The sequence below is a fragment of the Anolis carolinensis genome, unplaced genomic scaffold (genome assembly GCF_035594765.1).
Source record: "Anolis carolinensis isolate JA03-04 unplaced genomic scaffold, rAnoCar3.1.pri scaffold_15, whole genome shotgun sequence".
NCBI classification, from domain to species: Eukaryota; Metazoa; Chordata; class Lepidosauria; order Squamata; family Dactyloidae; genus Anolis; species Anolis carolinensis.
In genome coordinates this window covers 11,245,078-11,272,950 of record NW_026943826.1, presented here as the reverse complement: position 1 = coordinate 11,272,950, position 27,873 = coordinate 11,245,078, and the positions used below count along the sequence as shown (strand labels likewise).

The 27,873-nt window shown below is 41.2% G+C and overlaps 1 protein-coding gene across 4 annotated transcripts in view; it reads right to left on the bottom strand.

Moving 5' to 3' along the window:
* Positions 1-27,873, bottom strand: part of prdm16 (PR/SET domain 16) — a 311,758-nt gene that overhangs the window by 27,236 nt on the left and 256,649 nt on the right. For all 4 annotated transcript variants that reach the window (XM_062965609.1, XM_062965608.1, XM_062965611.1 and 1 more), the window contains exons 4-5: positions 7,143-7,277; positions 1,812-1,914 (exon numbers count right to left, since the gene is read on the bottom strand). In XM_062965609.1, coding sequence (XP_062821679.1) covers positions 1,812-1,914; positions 7,143-7,277 — 238 coding nt within the window. The remainder of the gene's footprint in view (positions 1-1,811; positions 1,915-7,142; positions 7,278-27,873) is intronic.

Genomic DNA, 27,873 nt, shown 5'->3' with positions numbered 1-27,873 from the left:
ACTTAGGACATAGTGGGAAAGTCACCTCCAAAAAGGTACAATAAAATAACACCCTCGGCCATAATAGCGCCCGATGCCGCACCATTATGCGGCATCTACATGCTAATCTCGCGGCGCAGCGTCTCAAAGGAATTCAAGAGCCCGGCTCCAAACGCCTGCCGCGATAAGGGGGCCTGTTGCATTTGGCAGCTTTCCTTTCTCTCTCTTTTTAGAAAAAAAATGATAATTATCTTTGTGCGGAACGTTTTCGCGTTTTTAAAAAGTGAAGAGAGAAAGCCTTTTCAGAGAGGTAAAAAAGAACGGGGAAAGTCAAATGTTTGATGATGATAGGCTATTATGTTTGGGGAAGCAATTAGCCGAGCCACCGACCGCCCGCTCCTCGATACGCTTTCAAAGAGGAGGCCGATCAATATGGTCAAATTGCAAAACGGGGCTTTGTTGGGCGCAACCTCCCGGGGAGTTTTTTTTAGAAAACGTATCACTTTAGAATACAAAAAAATTAAATAAATTTCCTAACATACAAAACCCACAAAGCATAGCTCGTTGTCCAAAATTAGTTCTCTCTTCACGGCTTCGTTTTGCTTCTTGCAATGCCGATACTGCATGTTCCTTCGGCCAGGAAGGAAGGCACAATCAAAGCCCTCCCGACAGATGGCCATCCAGCCTCGATTTCAAAGCCTCCAGAGAGGTTGAACAATGAGAGAAGTGAAGTGTTCGTGCTACTCAAGTGTAGGTTGTTGGAAATCTTCTTCAAGCCTCCACTAGTTGTTTATTATGTACCGTATATACTTGAGGATAAGTCGAGTTTTTCAGCCCTTTTTATGAACTGAAAAAGCCTCCCCCGGCTTATAATCGGGTCAAGGTCAAGCTTGCAATGTATGATATATTTATCTCTCCTCTTACCCTCCCTTATCAATGTGTTTTCTTTTCCAAAGCCTCCCTCGCTCTTAACCAAGAGAATGTTTTGAAAAGGGAAAGAAGCCCTTGCAAGTCAGGAAGAAGAATATATACCTACCCATTCATCTTATAAAAGCATTTTCCCCTGAAATATTTGTTAATCTCTCCTACAGATATATAGGCATTTCGCCCTGCAAGCCTTTGCAATCCCTATGTACCTTTATATTTGTATCTATCTATCTATCTATCTATCTATCTATCTATCTATCTATCTATCTATCTATATACATTAATTTTATATATGATTTTCCCTCTCATATGTTTGCAAGTCTTTGCAAATCCTATATACAGATAGATATCTAGAGATTTCCATGCACCTGATTTTCCCTCTCATATGTTTGCAAGTCTTTGCAAATCCTATATACAGATAGATACCTAGAGATTTCCATGCACCTGTATATCTGTATCTATGTGCATACATTATTTTATATATGAATTTTCGCCTCACATGTTTGCAAGTCCTTGCAAATCCTATACAGATATAATTATCTATATACAGAGAGATGTCTAGATAGATATATATGAATATAGATATATAGGGCTTGCAAATAGTGCAGTGGAAATGCACATACACACACATAGAGATTGCTAGATAGATAAAAACATAAATATATAGGGCTTGCAAATATTGCAGGAGGAAAATGCACATATATAGAGAGAGGATTTGCAAACATTTCAATGCATATGTGAAATTAGTATATATAATTATAGATCTCTATCTAGCTCTGCATTGTTTATGTAGGCATTGAATATTTGCCTGTTACTATGTTGGAAGTCAGCACAAGGCGGACATTAAATACACATTTCGTCACGTGTCTGGGGTCAGAGTAGAACGTCTTCCAAGGTGGTCTCACCTTCCAAACTGGGCGCCATGTTCCCAGCAGAGTAAGTGCCTTCTTTTGTGTACATCAGCAGCTCTTCTCCAGGTTCTATTTCTCTAATAACTTTATAATACATCTAGAAATTTACAGAAGGAGAGAAAAAAAGAGGGAAAGAAAGAAGAGGGGAAAAAATTAAATCTACACAGCAAACATTGGACAGAAAAGACACACTAACCCATTGACTTGGCACTCATTGAGTTGCCACTCCATTACGATGGCACCCATTGAGTTGGTATCTAACCCATTGACTTGGTACTCATTGAGTTGCCACTCCATTACGATGGCACCCATTGAGTTGGTATCTATTGAGTTGGGACCCATTGGCACCACCAAGTTGGTATCAATTTTTTGGCACTCATTGAGTTGGCACTCCATTACAATGTCACCCATTGAGTTGGTATCTAACCCACTGACTTGGCACTCATTGAGTTGGCACTCCATTACGATGGCACCCATTGAGTTGGTATCTATTGAGTTGGGACCCATTGACACCACCAAGTTGGTATCAATTTTTTGACACTCATTGAACTGGCACTCATTGAGTTGGCACTCTATTATTATGGAACTCATTGAGTTGGTATCTAACCCATTGACTTGGCACTCATTGAGTTGGCAATCCATTACGATGGCACCCATTGAGTTGGTATTTATTGAGTTGGGACCCATTGGCACCACCGAGTTGGTATCTATTTTTTGGTACTCATTGAGCTGGCACTCATTGAGTTGGCACTCCATTACGATGGCACCCATTGAGTTGGTATTTAACCCATTGACTTGGCACTCATTGAGCTGGCACTCCATTACGATGGCACCCATTGAGTTGGTATTTAACCCATTGACTTGGCACTCATTGAGCTGGCACTCCATTACGATGGCACCCATTGGGTTGGTATCTAACCCATTGACTTGGCACTCATTGAGCTGGCACTCCATTACGATGGCACCCATTGCGTTGGTATCTAACCCATTGACTTGGCACTCATTGAGTTGGCACTCCAATATGATGGCACCCATTGAGTTGGTATCTAACCCATTGACTTGGCACTCATCGAGTTGGCACTCCATTACGATGGCACCCATTGACTTGGTATCTAACCCACTGACTTGACACTCATTGAGTTGGCACTCCATTACGATGGCACCCATTGAGTTGGGACCCATTGACACCACCAAGTTGGTATCCATTTTTTTGGCACTCATTGAGCTGGCACTCATTGAGTTGGCACTCTATTATTATGGCACTCATTGAGTTGGTATCTAACCCACTGACTTGGCACTCATTGACTTGGCACTCGATTACGATGGAATTCATTGAGTTGGTATCCATTGAATTGGGACCCACTGGCACCACCGTGTTGGTATCAATTTTTTGGTACTCATTGAGCTGGCACTCATTGAGTTGGCACTCCATTACGATGGCACCCATTGAGTTGGTACCTAACCCATTGACTTGGCATTCATTGAGTTGGCACTCCATTACGATGGAAATCATTGAGTTTGTATCTATTGAGTTGGGACCCACTGGCACCACCGAGTTGGTATCCATTTTTTGGCACTCATTGAGCTGACACTCATTGAGCTGGCACTCATTGAGTTGGCACCTATAGAGCTGACACGAGAGAGCAAAGCAGCTAGGTTCAAGACGATGCAACAAAGGATCTTCTAACAATATTAGTTTCTGATATAAACCCTATAGTAGAAAGGAAGGAGTTGTTTCCAATAATATCTTCAATTTGTTGGAGTTGAAATTAAGGATTTTTTCAACATTACTCTAAAGAAGTAATTGTACAAAGCAGTCTTGTACAAAGCAGTATTACCACAGTTTGGCTTACGGACACAAGACAACAAGTTTGCCAAACTGGGCATTTATTTCGGCCTTCTCGCCTTCTTCGTTCACCCACGAGAGGGCGCCATTGCCCAACTAAATTTCCGCATCTTGTCTTCTCTGCCACCCAAAGATTTGCTCTTAAAACTTTTTAATCTCTCGGGAATTTCGTTTAAGTTGGAACAACAAAATTCCTCGACTTTTTGTAATGCAGTTCGCGGAATCGCTTTGGAACAACGCTGCTCCCAAGTCAATAAGAAAAAATACAACCATAGCTACTGAAATCCTATGCCGGGGACATTCAATGTATATGTGTGTGTAGTCATTTAATTGAATATTATCAATTGAAATAGCCCTTTGTATATATTTGTATCTATATCTACATACACAAAGGGCTATCTAAGGGTTCATTGGGAATGTTGAAGTAAAGGAACAATATTTTAGATCCAGTTTGAGCTTCGTAGTATGGTTGTAATGTTAGGAATTGTGCACCCATTGGCACTCATTGTTGTGGCACCCATTGATTTAGCACCCATTGGCACTCAACAGCCGGTAGGCTGTTAGGAATTCCGCTCCTATAATAATAATTTAATTTCTCCGCAATTCATTTCAGTTTCTAATAATAAGAATTTAATTTCTCTGCAGTTTGTTTTAGTTTATAATAATAATAATAACAATAATAATAATTTTAGTTTAATAATAATAATAATAATAATAATAATGTAATTTCTCTGCAGTTTGTTTTAGTTTATAATAATAATAATAACAATAATAATAATTTTAGTTTATAATAATAATAATAATGTAATTTCTCTGCAGTTCGTTTTAGTTTGTAATAATAATAATAATGATGTATTTTCTCTGCAGTATTTCAGTTTGTAAAAATAATAATTTAATTTCTCTGCAGTTTGTTTTAGTTTGTAATAATAATTTAATTTCTCTGCAATTCATTTCAGTTTGTAATAATAATAATTTAATTTCTCTGCAGTTCATTTCAGTTTGTAATAATAATAATAATAACAACAATAATTTTAGTTTGTCATAATAATAATAATAATAATGTAATTTCTCTGCAGTTCATTTCAGTTTGTAATAATAATAATTTAATTTCTCTGCAGTTCATTTTAGTTTGTAATAATAATAAGAATTTAATTTCTCTGCAGTTCATTTTAATTTGTAATAATAATAAGAATAATAATAATTAATTTCTCTGCAGTTCATTTTAGTTCGTCATAATAATAGAAATAATAATAATAATGTAATTTCTCTGCAGTTCATTTTAGTTTGTAATAATAATAATAATGTAATTTCTCTGCAGTTCATTTTAGTTTGTAATAATAATAGAAATAATAATAATAATAATTTAATTTCTCCGCAGTTCATTTCAGTTTGTAATAATAATAATAATGTAATTTCTCTGCAGTTCATTTTAGTTTGTCATAATAATAATAACAATAATAATTTTAGTTTATAATAATAATAATGTAATTTCTCTGCAGTTCATTTTAGTTTATAATAATAATAATAATAATAATAATAATAATAATGTAATTTCTCTGCAGTTCATTTTAGTTTATCATAATAATAATAATAATAATAATAATAATGTAATTTCTCTGCAGTTCATTTTAGTTTATCATAATAATAATAATAATAATAATAATGTAATTTCTCTGCAGTTCATTTTAGTTTGTAATAATAATAATAATAATAATAATAATGTAATTTCTCTGCAGTTCATTTTAGTTTATCATAATAATAATAATAATAATAATAATAATAATGTAATTTCTCTGCAGTTCATTTTAGTTTATCATAATAATAATAATAATAATAATAATGTAATTTCTCTGCAGTTCATTTTAGTTTGTAATAATAATAATAATAATAATAATAATAATAATAATTTAATTTCTCTGCAGTTCATTTTAGTTTGTAATAATAATAATATAATTTCTCCGAGGTTCAGTTTGGTCTTGTTTGGAGAGGTTAGAAATATCTTTCATTTTCTCATTCCTTTATATATATATCGCTATCGGTTTGTCTTGCCCTGGAATGTCATAAAGCTCTTCTCGGTAAACAATAGCTGCAAAAACCTTCTGGAAGGCAAAGGCAAAAAGCACGAAGGCCGAACGGCTTAATGAAAACGGGGGGGAAACTCTCCCAAGTGGAATGAACAAAACTCCGAAACGAAGAGCCGGCGTAATTGAATCTTAAACAGCAACGGTCACTTATACCATAAATCACATTTCAGGCTCACTTGCTGCCGACAAAGTTATTGGAAGTTAGTGCAAAGCATATCTTGGCATTCCTCTTTTAAATCCCTTCCAAACAACTATTCCACCTCAAATGTTGCAAATGCAAAAAATTGGAATTTATTGTTGTCTGATATGTGCCCAAAATGCACTCCTATCTTTGTGTATTATTATTATTATTATTTTCACTATTATATTACTATTTTCACTTGAAAATAGCTAAAAGGAAAAGAAGATGTATAAGGACGCATATAATATCTTTGTGCACTGGCTGGTATTATTATTATTATTATTATTATTGATTTTGAAAATAGTTTTAAAAAGAAGATATACAATATAATATTTTTGTGCATAGCCTGGTATTACTAATACTACTACCACTACACTGTTGTTGTTGTTGTTGTTGTTATTATTATTATTATTATTATTATTATTATTATTATTATTCTCAAAATAGTTTTAAAAAAGAAAATATATAAGGACACATAATATTTTTGTGCACAGTCTGGAATAATAATAATAATAATAATAATAATAATAATAATAATAAATCTTGAAAATAGTTTTAAAAAAGAAGATATATATATTTCTGCACAGCCTGGTATTATTATTATTATTATTATTCATCTCAAAAATAGTTTTAAAAAAGAAGATATATATTATTGTGCACAGCCTGGTATTATTATTATTATTCTCAAAAATAGTTTTTAAAAAGAAGATATATATATGAGGACAGATATAATATCTTTGTGCACAGCCTGGTATGATGATGATGATGATGATGATTATTATTATTATTATTAGTCTTGAAAATAGTTTTTAAAAAGAAGATATATATTTTTGTGCACAGCCTGATATTATTACTATTATTATTATTAATCTCGAAAATAGTTTTAAAAAAGAAGATATATATCTTTGTGCACAGCCTGATATTGTTGTTATTATTATTATTAATCTCGAAAATAGTTTCAAAAAAGAAGATCTATAAGGATACATATAATATTTTTGTGCAACGCCTGGTATTATTATTATTATGATTATTATGATACTGTTTAGACTCATAGAATGTAGTTTCATATTAGGGTTGTGCACGTTTTCATTGTTGCAAACAGACTTCGGCTGATTCAGCCCTTTCAACCAGATCGCAGCTCTGCTTGGCTTGCTTTTTGACCTAAATAGCAATAAATAAACAGTATACTTTTTACACACTGCCACCAATGATACCTGGTCGTTTGTGGGGCAGATGGCCACGTTTTGATCCTCGCTGGAGCAGGCCATCCGGATGTACTTCAACCAGTTCCCATTTCCGGACTGGTTGGCCTCGATGCAGAATTTCTCGCTGTCCAGGTCATCGCTGGCCTGAAAGAGAAGAAGACGGGAGCAGAGGTGTCAGTAGAAGAAGGAGAAGAAGGAGCATTTGAAGGTAAGAAAGGACGGAAAGCAATCTCAGGCGGATGAAGGACCTGCACCATAGAAGGGACTCCCAAAGACCATCCCATCCATCAATCCCATCCAACTATAGAAGGGACTCCCAAAGAACATCCCATCCAACTATCCCGTCCAACCATAGAAGAGACTCCCAAAGAACATCCCATCCAATCATCCCATCAAACCATAGAAGAGACTCCCAAAGAACATCCCGTCCAACCATCCCATCCAACCATAGAAGGGACTCCCAAAGAACATCCCATCCATCCATCCTATCCAACCATAGAAGAGATTCCCAAAGAACATCCCATCCAACCATCCCATCCAACCATAGAAGGGACTCCCAAAGAACATCCCATCCATCCATCCCATCCAACCATAGAAGGGACTCCCAAAGAACATCCCAACCAACCATCCTGTCCAACCATAGAAGGGACTCCCAAAGAACATCCCAACCAACCATCCTGTCCAACCATAGAAGGGACTCCCAAAGAACATCCCAACCAACCATCCTGTCCAACCATAGAAGGGACTCCCAAAGAACATCCCAACCAACCATCCTGTCCAACCATAGAAGGGACTCCCAAAGAACATCCCAACCAACCATCCTGTCCAACCATAGAAGGGACTCCCAAAGAACATCCCAACCAACCATCCTGTCCAACCATAGAAAGGACTCCCAAAGAACATCCCATCCATCCATCCTGTCCAACCATAGAAGGGACTCCCAAAGACCATCCCGTCCAACCATCCCATCCAATCATCCTGTCCAACCATAGAAAGACTCCCAAAGACGGTTCAAGTGGCATCAACCTGCAACGATACTGCAGTGTAGATGCACCATGGGTTGATCACACAGAGGACCGAATCCCACGTGCAACTCGTCTTGCAGAGGGTCTTGTAAAGCTTCAAAGGCACGAATGCGAGAGGCGTGGAGGAAGTCAAGAGATGGGGAGGCATTGACCTTTGGAGGTGTGCTGACTTTCCCGTCCCTTCTTCTCCGCTCTCAAAGCATCGAGATGGGTTGTTTCTTCACACAGGAAAAGTGACACGTTGTCGCGTGAGAATATCACCAGGCAGGGAGCCAAAGTTTTCACACGAGTCTCAAAACATATACAGCTTCCTCAGCTTGATCACTGTATTTACTAAGAACACTGTCCGATAATGCTGTGTAGACTCATGTAATGCAGTTTTATATTAGGGTTGTGCATGTTTTCGTTTTCGCAAACACGCTTCGGCTCGTTCGGCCTGTCGTGATGTTTGGAAGGGAGGTTATGATCCTAGTACAAGAGGACCTCTCCTGCCCTGTCTTTACTTGGATGCATCTACACTGTAGAGTTAATGCAGTTCAGCATCGCTTGAATTCCCATGGCTCAGTGCTATGGAATTCTGGGAGTTGCGATTTGTGAAGGTACTAGGCATCCTTGGCAGAGAAGGCTAAAGACTATGTGAAACTACGCCTCCAAGACATCTATAGTTCAAGGGTAGTTCAAGTTGACTAGCAAAACTAAAGTCAAACCAATCCCAAATTGGTTGGGAAACCTTCCAGGACCAGCAGACTTTTCCAAACGTTTCACATTGGAGTGCTTCATTTACCTATTTGCTTTGCTTTATATGGCATTTCCCGTTGATATTGTTAACTTTCCAAAACAAAGCAGAAGCCTATATACTTCTTTGGAGATTTTTAAGCAGAGGCTGGATGGCCCTTTGTTGGGAGGGCTTTGATGGTGTCTTTCTATGTGGCAGAAGAGGGTTGGACTGGATGGTCCTTGAGGATCTCTTCCAGCTCTGATGCTCACAAAGCTATAGATGCACGATCATGAACTGAATTCAATTCTAAAGTATGGGGAGCAGGGTTGGGACCCTAATATCGGAGCCATTCAGGGAAATGAAAGCCAAAGCCATTGAAGTGGCTGAATTTTTTAGTAATTTCCCTGCACTTGGAGTTTGTTTGAAAAGCTGCTTGTCGCTTCCTGTTTGTTTGATCCCGAAGTTGGCTCGGAAAGGGTCCATCCAGCCACGATCCCGGCCGAATCTGCCATCACGTCGGCTAATGGGATCTGTGGGCCGGGTTCCCAACCAAATGGACTCTACCAAAAATACATCTAATAAGGACGCGTTATTTTAAATGTTTGACGTTGCAGACTTTCAAAAGTACGGGATCGCCGTACTGCTTTCAGGCGGAGAGGAAGGACAAAGAGATGCATTTGAGTGCAGCTGAGGAACCACGGGGTGATTCTTTGTCCTCCGGGGGAATGCAACAGGATACCTCGAGAGCAGGTCTCTGCGTCTCCTCTTCCCTCGCCATCTTTGTCTGCTTTCCTTCCTGCAAAGCTATAGGCGACCTCGCGTCCAGACAGCTCAAATCACTCCGGACATACACATATAATTTACTCTTTAGGATAATTTTGTTCTCAGCTGAGGAAGAGGTCCTTCTGAGACTCGTCTAGCCTCAGCTATGGTGCACCTTAAATCTTCTATACCAGTGGTTCTCAACCTATTTTGACCAGGGACCACTCTGACCTGGGACCACTCTGACCTGGGACCACTTTGACCATGGACCATTCTGACCTGGGACCACTTTGACCAGGGACCACTCTGACCTGGGACCACTTTGACCATGGACCACTCTGACCTGGGACCACTTTGACCAGGGACCACTCTGACCTGGGACCACTTTGACCATGGACCACTCTGACCATCAACCACTTTGACCCGGGACCACTTTGACTATGGACCACTCTGACCTGGGACCACTCTGACCTGGGACCACTTTGACCATGGACCACTCTGACCATCAACCACTTTGACCCGGGACCACTTTGACTATGGACCACTCTGACCTGGGACCACTTTGACCATGGACCACTCTGACCTGGGACCACTTTGACCAGGGACCACTCTGACCTGGGACCACTTTGACCATGGACCACTCTGACCTGGGACCACTTTGACCAGGGACCACTCTGACCCGGGACCACTTTGACTATGGACCACTTGACCAGGCACCACTTTGACCATGGACCACTTTGACCAGGGATCAGTCCATGACAATGGAAGAACTTTGCTCTTCCACACCAACATCTCCTCCGTCAACAAGAAAAACCAGTTCTAGAGTATGTCACACTTGATGAGTAGGTCCAGAAATCACTTGAGACAATCCAATGTTCATCATGACAACTATGAAGTACTGGGCTGCTCCTGATAAGGTGGACTACTTCTTCTTCTCCCTCTTCTTCTTCCTCTTCTTCTTCTTCATCTTCTTCATCTTCTTCATCTTCTTCTACTTCTTCTACTACTTCTTCTTCTTCTTCTTCTTCTTCTTCTTCTTGTTCCTCTTCTTGTTCCTCTTCTTCTTCTTCTTCTTCTTCTTCCTCTTCTTCTTCTTCTTCCTCTTCTTCTTCTTCTTCTTCTTGTTCCTCTTCTTGTTCCTCTTCTTCTTCTTCTACTTTTTCTTCTACTTCTTCTACTTCTTCTACTTCTACTTCTTCCTCTTCTTCTTCTTCTTCCTCTTCTTCTTCTTCTTCTTCTTCTTCTTCTTCTTCTTCTTCTTCTTCTTCTTCTTCTTCTTCTTCTTCTTCTCACCCCTCCATCTTCTTTTCAGCACTGTTTCCTGACATTAATAAGAATTGCGGGGGAGTTTCGCAATGTTTTTGCTTTCATTATCAATCTGAAAACACAGAGCTCTCTGGTTCAGAAGTGTAAAATTGTGCGGTCAGCGTTATGGCACCCGCCTGCTTTTATTTTATTTTTTTGGCCCACCAAACCCCTGCAGTTTTGTGGTATTGCACATAAAGCAGAGGGAAACCCACAACAGTTTGTAAGATGGGTGATTTGTTTTCTCATCCTAAGAGCCTCGGAGCAGTGAGGTTTGCCAACATGCATGTATCTACACCGGGGTGTCAACTTGTCCTGCTCAACTGCTGACCTGAAGGTTGTCAGCTCGAATCCGTGGGACGGGGTGAGCTCCCGCTGTTAGCCCTAGCTCCTGCCAACCTAGCAGTTCGACAACAAGCAAAAGTGAATAGATCAACAGATACTGTATGTGGTAAACAGCGCTCCATTTGGAATCATTGTCCAGTAAAAAGTGGTCCAAGTGGTGATCGGCACACTGGGCGCAGTACCTAAAGACCTTGGCCTGCACTCAAAAACAATTGGCACTGACAAAATCACCATCTGTCATATAATAATAATAATAATAATAATAATAATAATAATAATAATGTCCGACACGTGATCCAATACAACAGCCAGCATCGTGATCTTGTGTATCCAATAATAATAATAATAATAATAATAATAATAATAATAATAATATCCGACATGGGATCCAATACAACAGCCAGCATAGTGATCTTGTTTACTGTGGACTCATCTTGTTGTGTATCTAATAATAATAATAATAATAATAATAATAATAATAATAATAATAATAATAATAATAATAAAATACATCACACAGTCCTAGACACTTGGGAAGTGTTCGACTTGTGATTTTGGGATACGAAATCCAGCATACCTATCTTGATTGCTGTGTCATACAATAAAATAATAATAATAATAATAATAATAATAATAATAATAATAAATGCATCACACAGTCCTAGACACTTGGGAAGTGTTCGACTTGTGATTTTGTGATACGAAATCCAGCGTATATATCTTGATTGCTGTGTCATAAAATAATAATAATAATAAAATACATCACACAGTCCTAGACACTTGGGAAGTGTTCGACTTGTGATTTTGTGATACGAAATTCAGCATATCTATCTTGTTTGCTGTGTCATAAAATAATAATAATAATAATAATAATAATAATAATAATAATAATAATAATAAAATACATGACATAGTCCTAGACACTTGGGAAGTGTTCGACTTGTGATTTTGTGATACGAAATCTAGCATATCTATCATGTTTGCTGTGTCATAAAATAATAATAATAATAATAATAATAATAATAATAATAATAATAATAATAAAATACATCACACAGTCCTAGACACTTGGGAAGTGTTCGACTTGTGATTTTGTGATACGAAATCTAGCATATCTATCATGTTTGCTGTGTCATAAAATAATAATAATAATAATAATAATAATAATAATAATAATAATAATAATAATGGTTGAGCAACTTTTATGGTTAGGAGGTTGAGGTCGAACTCTTTTCCTTCAAGGTATAGCCTCCCACTTTAAGAGCCATTCTGGTGCCTTTCCAAGCTTCCAGCCCTGGACATTGGCCAGCCAGTCCCCCGTCACTTAAAGTTAAGTGGCCAGAGGATAAGCAAACTGGGCAAACAAAGCCAGAAAGGCCGCTGTTAGGTCAGGAAAAAGCCAATCGGCCTTGCCGCCTTCCTTCCTTTGCTCGCCGGGCACTCCGCTTCCAACCCTAATAACTCGCACACAAAGTCCCCTTTGTGGGCAGACGATGTCCTTAAGGAGGCCTTTGCCACACAGGATCTGAGCCTGCAGTGGGATGCCAGACGCACGTCCCCATAAATAAATCAAACACACTTAAGTCCTGGAGTAAAACATCCTTCGTCAGACACTCCAACCACCTTGGGTATTCCTTTTTTTTTTTTGCCCTGATGCCAAGCGAAGTTTTCGTTGGACCGGATCCAGCGGTCCGACGGCGGCGTAATGGGTCTTTCTTTTCCCCTCCGCTCCGTGCGGACAAAAGGCCTTTTCTTGGCTCCGAGGGGCTGACAAGTTTATCCAAATACGCTCGGCTTACGGCGAGGCTCCTTTCTGAACCGATCGGCTCCAGGAAAAAGGACACTTTTGTATCCCAACGAATGGGAATAAGGAAGATGGTCCCACCAAGCCGTGCCCAAATGGGTTCGTATTTGACCCATTTCTCCTCTGCAGATACTCAGTTTCACCATCAAATGTACTCTTAATGTTGGCCTTGCCTTATGCTTTCTGCCGGCATGTCTCCTTAATTTATTCATTCCCTAACATACTTGAAATAAATGCACTTATGAAGACCTTCCTTCCCAAGGTATGCGTTTTAGGATCTAGTTGTTGAGCCGAGAAGAGAAAGTACAGACTTCGAGACGTCTGAGAGATGCTTAGTTGTGAGTCTATCTTTGATCTTAATATAATAATAATAACAGTAAATTTTATTTATATTCCACTCTGTCTCCCCAAGGGATTACAAACATTCAATGCCGTTATACAATTGCCAACAAAGACAGACAGTACACAAACAGAGGCAAGGCTTCCCTCTTTTTTTCATCTACGGCATATGGAGGCTGTGCCCCGTTTTGTGTCTCGGCTTTTGTTGGGGCCATTTTTTGGGACTTTCCCGAAATCGGCAGGATAGATATTTGTTTTCGGGTTGGTGCTCTGAAAACTCGCTTTTCACTCGCTTTTTCTTACCTGGCACCTGCTGTTTCTATTCTAGAGTAAGAGGCGCTCAGCTGCTGGCACTGGCAGGCTTGCGTGCTTTCCGAGCCTGCCTACACACCATGCCACACACACTCTCTCCTTGGAAAGCATGCAGGCAGGCCCAGAAAGCACACAGCCTGCCAGTGCCTGCAGCTGAGCACCTCTTACTCTAGAGAAAGATGCGCTCAGCTGCAGGTCCACTCTGGGCCTGCCTGCACACCATGCCCCACACACTCTCTCCTTGGAAATTGTGCAGGCAGGCCTAAAAAGCACACAGCCAGCCAGTGCCTGCAGTCAAGCACCTCTTACTCTAAAGTACTAGGCGCTCAGCTGCAGGCACGCTCTGGGCCTACCTGCATGCCATGCCACTCTCTCCGTGGAAAGCATGAAGGTGGGCCAGGAAAGCACACAGATGCCAGTGCCTGCAGTCAAGCGCCTCTTACTCTAAAGTACTAGGTGCTCAGTTGCAGGCACGCTCTGGGCCTACCTGCATGCTATGCCACACACACTCTCTCCTTGGAAAGCATGAAGGCGGGTCCGGAAAGCATGCAGATTCCAGTGCCTGTGGTCAAGCACCACTTGCTCTAAAGTACTAGGTGCTCAGCTGCAGGCACGCTCTTGGCCTGTCTGCATGCCCCGCAACACGCACACTCTCTTTCCAAGGCAAGGAGGCAAGTTCAGCTGGACACGAAAGCAGACTCTAGAGTAAGAGGCGTTCAGCTGCAGGCACTGGCAGGCTTGTGTGCTTTCTGAGCCTGTCTGCACGCCATGCTACACAACACTCTCCTTGTAAAGCATGCAGGCAGGCCTGGAAAGAATATGGCCTTCTAGTGCCTGCAGCCAAGCACCTCTTACTCTAGAGTAAGAGGCGCTCAGCTGCAGGCGTGCTCTGGGCCTGCCTTCATGCCCCACCACACCCACAAACACACTCTTTCCCAGGTTTTTATAAGGCACCCAAAATATAAACCTCGACGGATCTCAATTTTCATTTGTCTTCGCCAGTTCGTGTGCAAACAGTGATATTTGTCACCGGCCTCATCAATGCAGTCTCATAATTACATGACAAGATTAAATGCACTTGAAGAAAGCAAGTTGTACACACTGAGGCTCTCCAAGAGCTCGTTGCCGTAAGGTCAGCTTGAATGGCTTTTGGGGGGAACGAAATCCCAGCCCGACTGCCTACAGAGCAAGACTGTGGAGCACAATGCCCGGCCTCATTGTCCCACGCAGCTATCTCCCCTCATGAAAGGCTATCTGTGCTCCTGAATGGCACACTGTGCAACGAGACACTGACGGGATTGTTGGAAGGGTGTCTTCCCTCCACGTCCAGCAGGAAAGTTCATCCCGCCCTGATGCCCTTCTGGAGGGGAAACAAGCGGGTGGAAACTCCCAAGCGGATGGTACACGGCTTTCTATCCGCTTCCAACGGGAACATCACCAAGACGTCTGGTATTATTTGAGGACTTTCGGAAGATGTTCCACCTTGGAAAGGGCAGGGACACCTTGCCCCACAAAGCAGAACACTGGGGACTTCTGTGTAAGAACATGAAGGATACACTTTCCAAGGCAAGGAGTCAAGTTTACTCTAGAGGAGGTGCTCAGGTGCAGGTAGGCACGCTTTCTGGACCTGCACACCACACATACTTTCCGAGGCAAGTTTACCCTAGAGGAGGTGCTCAGATACAGGCAGGCAGGCACGCTTTCTGGACGTGCACAGCACACACACTTTCCAAGGCATGGAGGCGAGTTTACTCTAGAGGAGGTGCTTGGGTACAGGCAGGCAGGCAGGCAGGCATGTTTTCTGGGCCTTCATACCACACACACTTTCCAAGGCATGGAGGCAAATTTACTCTAGAGGAGTTGCTCGGGTGCAGGCAGGCAGGCACGTTTTCTGGGCCTTCATGCCACATGCACTTTCCAAGGCAAGGAGGCAAGTTTACTCTAGAGGAGGTGCTTGGGTACATACAGGCAGGCACGCTTTCTGGACCTACACGGTGACAAGTTCTCTTACTCTAGAGGAGGCGCTCGGCTACAGGCAGACCTGCGAGCTTTCTGGGCCTGTATCCCACACACACGCTCTCTTTCCAAGGCAAGGAGGCAAGTTTACTCCAGAGGAGGTGCTTGGGTACAGGCAGGCACACACGCTTTCTGGACCTTAATGGAGGCAAATTCTTTTACTCTAGGGGTGGTGCTCAGCTGCAGGCAGATGTGCGAACTTTCTGGGCCTATATGCCACACACACACACACTCTTTCCAAGGCATGGAGGTGAGTTTGCTCTAGAGGAGGTGCTCGGGTACAGACAGGCAGGCACGTTTTCTGGACCTGCACGGAGGCAAGTTCTCGTAGTCTAGAGGAGGCGCTTGGCTACAGGCAGACATGAGAGATTTTTGGGCCTGTATGCCACACACACGCTCTCTTTCCAAGGCAAGGAGGCTGCTTTTGCTGAATGCAAAATACTTTGCCCTGTGGAATAACCACGGTCTGCTCCACGCTGTCTCTGCCAAATCGGGACATTTGGAAGGTATGCGATTCATCCTTGTCTCCATTCCATTCCAGTTTGGTTACTCGTTCCCTTTCGCCCACAACAGTCTGACAAATATAATCCGTGGCATGTCCACTTTTTGATGAGAAAGACCTCTTTCTATCTCCCGGCGGAACATCTGCCTTTCAGAGTTGGCACAGAGTTAGTTGGAACAAAGCAAACGGAACGGATCGAATCCGGTTCCTTCAAGAAGGGGCCAAACTCCCACTTGTGGTCCCGCTTGTTATATTGCCCTCGAGATCAAAGAGGGCAGGCACGGGATAAATTCGATTTCGTCGAAATTACGGCACCATCCCCTCGCTGCCCACGGCATCACTCACGTTGCTAATTCGATCTGCCAGTTTCGTGGAACTGGCAACGATCCTCGGTGAGAAGGAGGGAAATCCAAAGTCTTTTCGACTCAGAAACACCTGGCTCTGTCATTGCCGAAGAGCCTGCCAAACAGCCATGCCATCGATGGCTGCCAACCTTTATTACGTTGTCAACATGCCTTCGAAGTTGTCGTTCAGAAGCCAGAGTGAGTATAGCATCCGTAACTGAAACAGAAAGTATATGAAACAATTCCGACTCTTTATTCCGTTCCAAAGTCCGTTCTAACCGACTCTGAACCAGGCTTTAGTCCAACAATGTACCTGAAATGTATTGAATGTCAAAGCAACAGAGGATTTAGATATTACTAGCTTTGCCCGACCACGCGTTGCTGTGGCTTATGGGAATCCTTTGTTGGCCAGGTGGAATAGCAGTGAATAGCCTTGCAGTCTCAAAGCCTGGCCGTTTTCTGGAGCAGCTGGAGCTTTTTGTTGTATGAACGTAGAGGCATGGATGAGGGGCTGTGCTGCCAAGTTTAGTGTTTTTGAGATGTGTAGTTTTGTTGTTTTGTCCTAGGCCGAAACGTCACTACCCTTTTATATATATAGATTTTGTTATTTCACTCAAGAGGCTCACATTGCCTCTTATTCTCCTTTGAAAAGCATGGTCATAAATACGGCGCAAATAGATCACTTCCCTGCGGCCTTTGTTTATATAACCATCCCTTTCTCAATCTTTCCTCTTTTCTGATCCTTTTCTGTTTCAATCCTAAGCATGGCCATCGGTCAGGGGTGCTTTAATTGTACTTTCCCTGCAAGGCAGGGAATCGGACTGGATCGCCCTTGTGATCTCTTTCAACTCTATTATTCTATCATTCCAAGAAGGAAAGCCTGCCTCCGAGGAAGGGAAAGGAAGAACGACGGCTGAAACCGAAACTCAAATGTTGCCGCAAATAAAGATTAGCTTCATATGGTTTTAATATGACCTGACACTACGATGGCAGCGACAGTATCATGTGTTGTTTTATTACGAGCGAGACAAAGCTAATCATATCATTATGGAAACATATTACACAAAACTGAGAAAGACCTGAAAGTAGATGCTCCCTGGTCCCTAAGGAGAGCGAAAAAAGGGATAAATGGAGCTGTTACGAAGAACCAGGTAGGCTCCGAAAACTGAGCTCATTCCACCTGGACTTTGGATGCTATGCATCCTAAAAAGGTGACTCTTTCCCTAACGGGACACGGGAGTGTGCTAGGAAGCATAGAAAGAGAATGAGAAAAGAGCACGGAGCTAATTGTGGCAATACATTACTACAACTGCAGTTGGTCCATGTCCCCTCCAAACCCATTGTTAGAACTTTCAGTAACAGCCATTTTGCAGATAAAATATCTTGCATAAAAGCCGACTTAGAAACATGTCACTGGAGTAGAGGCCAGAAACTAGGTGTCCAGCAGCTCTTTAAGTGGGGTTACACTGGATCCGTTTCAATTGGTGGGCACTGTGGGTGTGGACAAGCTAAAAACCAAGACACCATGGATATATATATATATATATATATATATATATATATATATATACACACACACACACACACACACACACAAATATATACACATACACACATATATATGGTTGAGCTGTATAATGTAGCGAAGCGGTGCTACAGAACAGACCTTGCTGCAATCCTGTGATGCTTTTAACAGCCATTTTGCAGATAAAATCTCTCGCATAAGAGCCGACTTAGAAACTGTCACTGGAGTAGAGGCCAGAAACTAGGTATCCAGCAGCTCTTCAAGTGGGGTTACACTGGATCCGTTTCAATTGGTGGGCATTGTGGGTGTGGGGATGGTAAGAAGGACAACCTTTCCCAAAGGTACTGAAGGAAACGGAGGAAACGAAATCTACACACAAGTCTATTGTGTATATTTGACCAGTAGATTCCAAAAATGGCACCAGTTTTCCCCTACCAGCTCTTATTTACAGAACATATACTATCTACCAGTTGCTATCTCCTCACTCATTGAAAACCATATTGAAGAAACTACAGTTGATGTGATCTATCCAATGCAACCTCAAATAATCCCAGAAAGAGGCCAAAAAACCAAGACACCAAGGATATATATTTACACACAAATATATACACATTCACACACACATATATATGGTTCTGTTTAATGTAGCAAAGCGGTGCTACAGGACAGATCTTGCTGCAATCCTGTGATACTTTTAACAGCCAGTTTTTAAGACTCTGAACACGCCAATCTGCATATTTATAAGCGTATTTTTATAAATGTCTAATGTAATTAATTTTAATTGAATTGCAATGTATTATATTATTTTTATATGTGTTTTTATTGAAAGCCGCCCTGAGTCCCCTCTTGGGTGAGAAGGGCGAGATACAAATGCTGTAATAAATAAAAAATAAAATAAATTTTGCAGATAAAATCTCTTGCATAAGAACGAAATTGATGTCAATGGAGCAGAGGCCAGCAATGAGGTGTCCAGCAACTCTGTGAGTGGGATTACACTGGATCCGCTTCAATTGGTGGGCACTGTGGGTGTGGACAAGCTCCTGGGGATGGTGAGAAGGACAACCTTTCCCAAAGGTACTGAAGGAAACGGAGGAAACGAAATCCGTGCACAAGTCTATTGTGTATATCCAACCAGTGGATTCCAAAAATGGCACCCGTTTTCCCCTACCAGCTCTCATTTACAGAACATATACCATCTACCAGTTGCTATCTCCTCGCTCATTGAAACTTATATCGAAGTTGTGTTCCCCTACCAGCTCTCATTTTTGAGATACAGAACATATGCCATCTACCAGCTGCTATCTCCTCGCTCATTGAAAACCAGTGCATCCCTCTTCTTATGGGCTGGTCATTGACTGTAATAAAGTGAACTTGAACTTGAACCTATTGAAGAAACTACAGTTGATGCGATATATCCAATGCAACCTCAAATAAGCCAAGAAAGAGGCCTAAAAACCAAGACACCAAGGATCGATATATCTATCTATTAGGCATGAGCAAATTAATCGGAAAAGTCATTAATTGCAATAAATTCGTTAATCGAAATAGATCTGAATGGGGTTCCGAGGTGGTTCGAATTTAACCTTCCAATTCGAAGCGTTGGTGCCCATGCCTCGAAATACTTTCCGATGACCTTCAGATATATGAGAAAGTGTTTTAATTCAACCAACCAAATTAATCGGAAAAGTCATTAATCGTAATAAATTCGTTAATCGAAATAGATCTGAATGGGGTTCCGAGGTGGTTCGAATTTAACCTTCCAATTCGAAGCGTTGGTGCCCATGCCTCGAAATACTTTCCGATGACCTTCAGATATATGAGAAAGTGTTTTAATTCAACCAACCGTTGCTATTCAGGAGAGAAATCCCCCTTGGAGTGGTTGCTTTCTATGGGGCTCTTAAACCACGTTGCAAGTGGAGGTAGTCTGGGGTTTTGGTGGCTGGCTCTATCTATCCATCCATCTATATAGATACTAGCTGTGCCCGGCCACGTGTTGCTGTGGCGTTGTCTGGTGGTGTCTGATAGGCAGTGTGGAAGAGGCCTAAGTGAGGCCTAACTTTGCCTGTCCCCTGGGCTGAGTGGGTTGCTAGGAGACCAAGTGGGCAAAGCTTATCCTTCTAACTGGCAGCAATTGGATAAAAACAATTATTCCTCTCCCTCTAATTAGGACTTTATTTTTCTTTTCTTTTTGTTGTATCAACCTAGAGGCGTGGATGATGGGTTGTGTTGTCAAATTTCGAGGTTGGGGGGCCTGTAGTTTTGTTGTTTTGTGGGTCGCCAGGATTCCATCACTCTTTTATATATATATATATATAGATAGATAGATAGATAGATAGATAGATATACACACACACACACATATATATATATACATACACACAAACATACACATATATGTGGTTGAGCTGTGTAATGTATCAAATTGGTGCTATAGAACAGACCTTCCCGCAATCCTGTATTTTCGAGATCCAAACGAAAGAGAGCCACGCATGGCCACCGTCCCGTGTCTGGTCTGCAGACGGAGCCAGACACTCTTTCTCCGGCTCCCTCCAAGCTCTTCTGGGTGGACATATTTGGCTCCCGAACGGTTTGACAGCCATGATTAATCTAGTGCATTAGGAGATTCCAGCGAAAATATTTGAGGCCAAGCTGTGCCGTTTAGTTCTCATCAGCTGGTTGGGTCTACAGGCCTATTAAAAACAGCGGGGGGATTGCAGACTTAATCACAGAGGCCGTATCCATGGGGGGAAGATGACACACACATGCAGAGCGAGGGGAAGAGAGAGACGGGGGCCAGCCAAGATATGGGGTGCCATCTAACTGCCATTCCCGCTCCGCCCTAATTGACATGGGACATATTCCGTCGGAAGTTTCGCTTTTTGGGATCGGGATGCTCTCGTTCGCTTTTCTTATAGGAAGGTGGCCATAGGGCAGCGTTTCTCAACCTGGGGGTTGGTTTCTCAACCCTGAGGGGGTCGCGAGGGGGCGTCAGAAGGGTTGCGAAGGACTATCAGAAAACACATACGAGGGTTGGATGAAAAGTTAAAGCCTCCTCAACAGACAAGTCCTGGCTTGTTCAGTAGACTCTACAGTTAGTTCAATTTGGTGGAAAGCCTTAGCATTGAACGGTTGTGTTGTTAAAGTGCGAAGAATGACTTGCGTGGCAAAAAAAGAGTTGGACGTCCCGTGACAGCAACTACCAAGTTTCAGAAGCAAAAGGTTGACAGATTAATTCAGGACGATTGTTGTATCACTCAGATAGAAATTTCACAAAAACGAGTGTGTCACATCATGGCTATCGGAAGATCTGTGCACGATGGGTACTGCGAGACGTCGGTTGCGGGAACCGAGTGTCGAATTCTTCCGTGACGGCTTCAGAAAACTTGTCCATCGTTGGCAGAAATGTATCCAATTGTCTGGTGACGATGTGGAAAAGTGAATTGTGGTAGTTGAAGAGCACATTCTAAGGATTATTTCTGCGTTTGATTTATTAAAATATTGAGAGAACTGTGAGACGTCGGTTGCGGAAACCGAGTGTCGACTTCTTCAGAAAACTTGTCCGTCGTTGGCAGAAATGTATCCGATTGTCTGGTGACGATGTGGAAAAGCGAATAGTGGTAGTTAAAGAGCGCATTCTAAGGATTATTTCTGCGTTTGATTTATTAAAATATTGAGAGAACTGTGAGATGTCGGTTGCGGAAACCGAGTGTCGACTTCTTCAGAAAACTTGTCCGTCGTTGGCAGAAATGTATCCGATTGTCTGGTGACGATGTGGAAAAGCGAATACTGGTAGTTAAAGAGCACATTCTAAGGATTATTTCTGCGTTTGATTTATTAAAATATTGAGAGAACTGTGAGATGTCGGTTGCGGAAACCGAGTGTCGACTTCTTCAGAAAACTTGTCCATCGTTGGCAGAAATGTATCCGATTGTCTGGTGACGATGTGGAAAAGTGAATAGTGGTCATTAATGAGCGCATTCTAAGGATTATTTCTGCGTCTGATTTATTAAAATATTCCCATCCAAACCCAAGTGACGAAGGCGGTGGCATTACTTTTATTTCGACCCTCGTATTTCTGTTGGTCTTAGGGTGGGGACCCTGTTCAGTTCGCTCTTGATCTCACGCCTCCTATTCCGTGTGTAATTTATTTCTACCCTCGTTTTCGCCCAAAGGGCTTTCCAAGTTCAATTAACCGGGGTCATGGTTCCCAATTAATAATATTAAGAATCATACCAGGAGCCTGCAGCCAAGGAATTGGCCGGTTCCTTCCAATCAATACGAGAATGCTCTCGGCCGCCTGGTTCGGGTTCCCAGGTCACAATGCTTGCGGGAGAGACATTTCCATCACTCCCAGTCTGTATGGATCATCAAAAGTGGTGTGAGTTGTTGTTCAATATCATCTGGGGACCCAAATTGGGTGAAAACTAAAGAGCAACAATTCTCCGTATTCACAGATTCTCCACCCATGGATTCAACGGATTAGTATGCAAAGTACCTGTATGCTGAGTACATGAAGTTTATGAGTAAACCCACTATGTTATTGTTCAAGAAGACTGCTCATGTTTGTCTCTTGAGAGTATGATCTAAAGGCAAATATATTTTAATGTAAAGTACCGTATATACCTGAATATAAGCTGAGTTTTTCAGCCCTTTTTAGGGCTGAAAAAGCCCACCTCGGCTTATACTTGGGTGAGGGTCCTGCTTGGCTTATATTTGGGTCAGCTTATATTCGAATATATATGGTACATTTATAATTTTTCTCTATTATTATTGGTATTATTACATTTATTATTTTTCTCTATTAATTATTATTAGTACATTTATTATTCTACTCTATTAATTATTATTAGTACATTTATTATTTTACTCTATTGTTATTGGTATTATTACATTTGTTATTTTACTCTATTAATTATTATTATTGCATTTATTATTTTTCTCTATTATTATTGGTATTATTACATTTGTTATTTTACTCTATTAATTATTATTATTACATTTATTATTTTTCCTCTATTATTATTGTTACTATTATGTTTATTTCACTCTATTAATTATTATTATTACATTTATTATTTTTCTCTATTATTGGTAATATTACATTTATTATTTTACTCTATTATTATTGGTATTATTACATTTATTATTTTACTCTATTAATTATTATTAGTACATTTATTATTTTTCTCGATTATTATTGGTGTTATTACATTTGTTATTTTACTCTATTAATTATTATTATTGCATTTATTATTTTTCTCTATTATTATTGGTATTATTACATTTGTTATTTTAATTATTATTAGTACATTTATTATTTTTCTCGATTATTATTGGTGTTATTACATTTGTTATTTTACTCTATTAATTATTATTATTACATTTGTAATTTTACTCTATTAATTATTATTAGTACATTTATTATTTCACTCTATTATACTTATACTTGAGTCAATGTTTACCCAATATTTTTTTTGGTAGTAAAATTAGGTGCCTCGGCTTATAATCGGGTCGGCTTATACTCGAGTATATATAGTAGATGTTTCTGGTTGTCTTTGAATGAGATCTATGACTCATGTCGTCGATTACTGTCACATAGACATATATTTTGTATTTCGCATGGCCATAAAACATCATGATTTGCTTCTTCCGCCCTCCCCGGGGATATGTTGTCCTAAGGTGCAAGGAATGGAAGATGGGATAAGTCTCCCAAACCAGCATCTGCTCCATCCGTCACTCACGGAAGTCTCCTCAACTCGGCGAGGCAGCTGTTTCCCATCTGGCTTTGCAAAAAAGGCCGGGCCCAGCTGGAGTCGGGCACCGGGCTCGCGTTTCAGGACCCGTTTTCGAGTCACACGAAGAAGAAGCCGGGAAACCCAATCTTCACTCCAGATCGGCAGGCTATAAAATATACATGCGGTCGTAACATTCGGCTGGCACTCGGGACAAAGATGTCCAGAGGAAGCCTCACCCTTTGTAGAATCCGAGTGTTGGAAGAGACCCCAAGGGCCATCCAGTCCAACTCCCAGTAATTTTAAAGACTGAACCCTGCATGTTTGCTGCCTTACAGCCACATGGCACTTCACGCGCTGCTTGCTGTGAGCTGAATGCTCAACTATACATATATAAGTTCTTTACTATTAAACAATGTAGTTATTATTTTTTGTAAATAAACCTTTTGTAATTTTAAAGACTGAACCCTGCATGTTTGCCGCCTTACAGCCACATGGCACTTCACGCGCTGCTTGCTGTGAGCTGAATGCTCAACTATACATATATAAGTTCTTTACTATTAAACAATGTAGTTATTATTTTTTGTAAATAAACCTTTTGTAATTTTAAAGACTGAACCCTGCATGTTTGCCGCCTTACAGCCACATGGCACTTCACACGCTGCTTGCTGTGAGCTGAATGCTCAACTATACATATATAAGTTCTTTACTATTAAACAATGTAGTTATTATTTTTTGTAAATAAACCTTTTGTAATTTTAAAGACTGAACCCTGCATGTTTGCCGCCTTACAGCCACATGGCACTTCACGCGCTGCTTGCTGTGAGCTGAATGCTCAACTATACATATATAAGTTCTTTACTATTAAACAATGTAGTTATTATTTTTGTAAATAAACCTTTTGTAGTTTTAAAGATTGAACCCTGCATGTTTGCTGCCTTACAGCCACATGGCACTTCACGCGCTGCTTGCTGTGAGCTGAATGCTCAACTATACATATATAAGTTCTTTACTATTAAACAATGTAGTTATTATTTTTTGTAAATAAACCTTTTGTAATTTTAAAGACTGAACCCTGCATGTTTGCCGCCTTACAGCCACATGGCACTTCACGCGCTGCTTGCTGTGAGCTGAATGCTCAACTATACATATATAAGTTCTTTACTATTAAACAATGTAGTTATTATTTTTTGTAAATAAACCTTTTGTAATTTTAAAGACTGAACCCTGCATGTTTGCCGCCTTACAGCCACATGGCACTTCACGCGCTGCTTGCTGTGAGCTGAATGCTCAACTATACATATATAAGTTCTTTACTATTAAACAATGTAGTTATTATTTTTGTAAATAAACCTTTTGTAGTTTTAAAGATTGAACCCTGCATGTTTGCCTCCTTACAGCCACATGGTACTTCACGCGCTGCTTGCTGTGAGCTGAATGCTCAACTATAAGTATATAAGTTATTGTTTATTGATGTATTGTACATTGTTATTGTTTTGTATCTGATATTTCCATGAGCTGCCCTGAGTCCCCTCCGGGGGAGACGGTGGTGGGATATAAATAAATTTATCATCATCATCATCATCATCATCATCATCATCATCATCATCTCTGGATCTTTGCCTCCTAAGCTCTAAATTCTTTACAGCCATATGGCACTTCACGCTCTGCTTGCTGTGAGCCGAATGCTCAACTATAATATCCTGCTTTTATAATTTGGGTGCTTTGCCTTGTTTTGGAGAGTTCCTAACATTCTGAACTCTGGATCTTTGACTCCAAAGCTCTAAATTCTTTAAAGCCACATGGCACTTCACGCTGTGCTTGCTGTGAGCTGAATGCTCAACTATAAGTATCCTGCTTTTATTTCTTTTGGAGCTTTGCTGTGTTTTGGGGAGTTCCTAATTTTCCGAACTCTGGATATTTGCATCCCAAGCTCTAATTTTTTTCCAGCAACATGGCACTTCATGTTCTGCTTGCTGTGAGCTGAATGCTCAACGATAAGTATCCTGCGTTTATATCTTTGGGAGCTTTGCTGTGTTTTGGGGAGTTCTTAACATTCTGTACTCTGGATCTTTTCCTCCTAAGCTCTAAATTCTTTACAGCCATGTGGCGCTTCACGCTCTGCTTGCTGTGAGCTGAATGCTCAACTATAGGTATCCTGCTTTTGTATTTTTGGGTGCTTTGCTGTGTTTTCAGGACTTTCTAACATTCTGAACTCTGGATCTTTGCTTCCTAAGCTCTAAATTCTTTATAGCCACATGGAACTTCACGCTCTGCTTGCTGTGAGCTGAATGCTCAACTATAAGTTTCCCATTTTTGTATCTTTGCCTCCTAAGCTCTAAATTCTTTACAGCCACATGGAACTTCACGGTCTGCTTGCTGTGAGCTGAATGCTCAACGATACGTATCCTGCTTTTGCATATTTTGGATGCAAAAGTTTTGGGGCTAAATCCTTTAAAAATACATTACATTTTAATATATTATAACTGTACCATTAGTTTACTTCTGACAGGATGAATAGCTTGGAAAAGAGAACGAAACCCTCCGCTGTTGCTTTTATTGGAATTGCTGGAGGACGGCTTCTGTTGTTTCCCTCGGGCGGCAATGAAAGAATGACGAAGGGCAGCAATCTTGACCCGACTGGGATTTGCAAGGTTATCTGCGGGGTTCTGTGACTTGTGGGGTGACCTCATTAAGCAAGGCCGCACACATCAGCACCTTTTCCGGACTCCTCATGTGTCGGGGAGCTTCCTATTGACACCTTCTTGGCCAAGAAGACTTATCTCTCCTTATCTCACTGCGGGGAGAAGTCCTTGAGTTTTGGAATGTGGCAAAGAGACAAGTTCATCGCCGGAGACAATTCGACAGAAGGAAAAGGAATGACAAACAAATTCGGTCCAGTTGTCCCTTTCCATTGACACTCTTCCCTACAGCTATTACAATCCAAGACCCGTTCCTACGAGGGTTGAATGAAAAGTAATGCCTCCACCTTCATAAAGATCGCAGTCCTGGTCTGCGGCAAGTCCTGGCTTGTTCAGGAGACTCTCCTCTACATCTGACTTGCGTGACAAACAAAGAGTTGGACGTCCTGTGACAACAACCGCCGAGTTTCACAAGCAAAAGGTGGACAGATTGATTCAGGACGATCGCCGTATCACGCAGAGAGAAATTTCACAAAAACGAGTGTGTCACATTATTGCGTTGCTTGGCTGTCGGAAGATCTGTGCACGATGCGGATTGCGAGATGTCGGTTGCGGAAACCGAGTGTCGACTTCTTCCGTGACGGCTTCAGAAAACTTGTTCATCATTGGCGGAAATGTATCCAATTGTCTGGTGATGATGTGGGAAAGTGAATAGTGGTTGTTAAAGAGCACATTCTAAGGATTATTTCGGCGTCTGATTTATTAAAATATTCCCATCCAAACCCAAGTGACGAAGGCGGAGGCATGACTTTTCATTCTAAGGATTTTTGCGTCTGATTTATTAAAATATTCCCATCCAAACCCAAGTAACGAAGGCGGAGGCAGGACTTTTCATTCAACCCTCGTATAATTTCCAGGTCTTTATTCCGCCCTCCTTCCATCCAGAACTCTCTTTGCGGCCACGTGACGCGAGCCCAGGTCGAATCCATTTAATTTCCCCAAAATACAGTCTTTGGAGCGAGTATACATATTGCTCATTTGCCCCTATTATAGGTTGGACACTGGGAAGAAAAGGCCTGCTCTCAAAACAGCGGGAGAGCCAAACTAAACGGTGCCAGGACTTCTTACCTTAGCGAGGATCTTGTTCCAAAAAAGGTATTTTTCCCCCCTTTTTTTGGGGCGAAAGCTATATTTTGTGAGAAAAATGGCCCATTTAAGTGGCAGAAGCTGTGCATTCTCTTCCGGAGGAACAAAAGGAGACGCAGCGTGGCGTTGAGTCACGCTTCGGGGTAAGGTTGGCTTTATGTCACTGCCACATATATTCTTTTTTTTCGGGAGAGGAACGGGGGAACAATGAGCCATAAGCCTG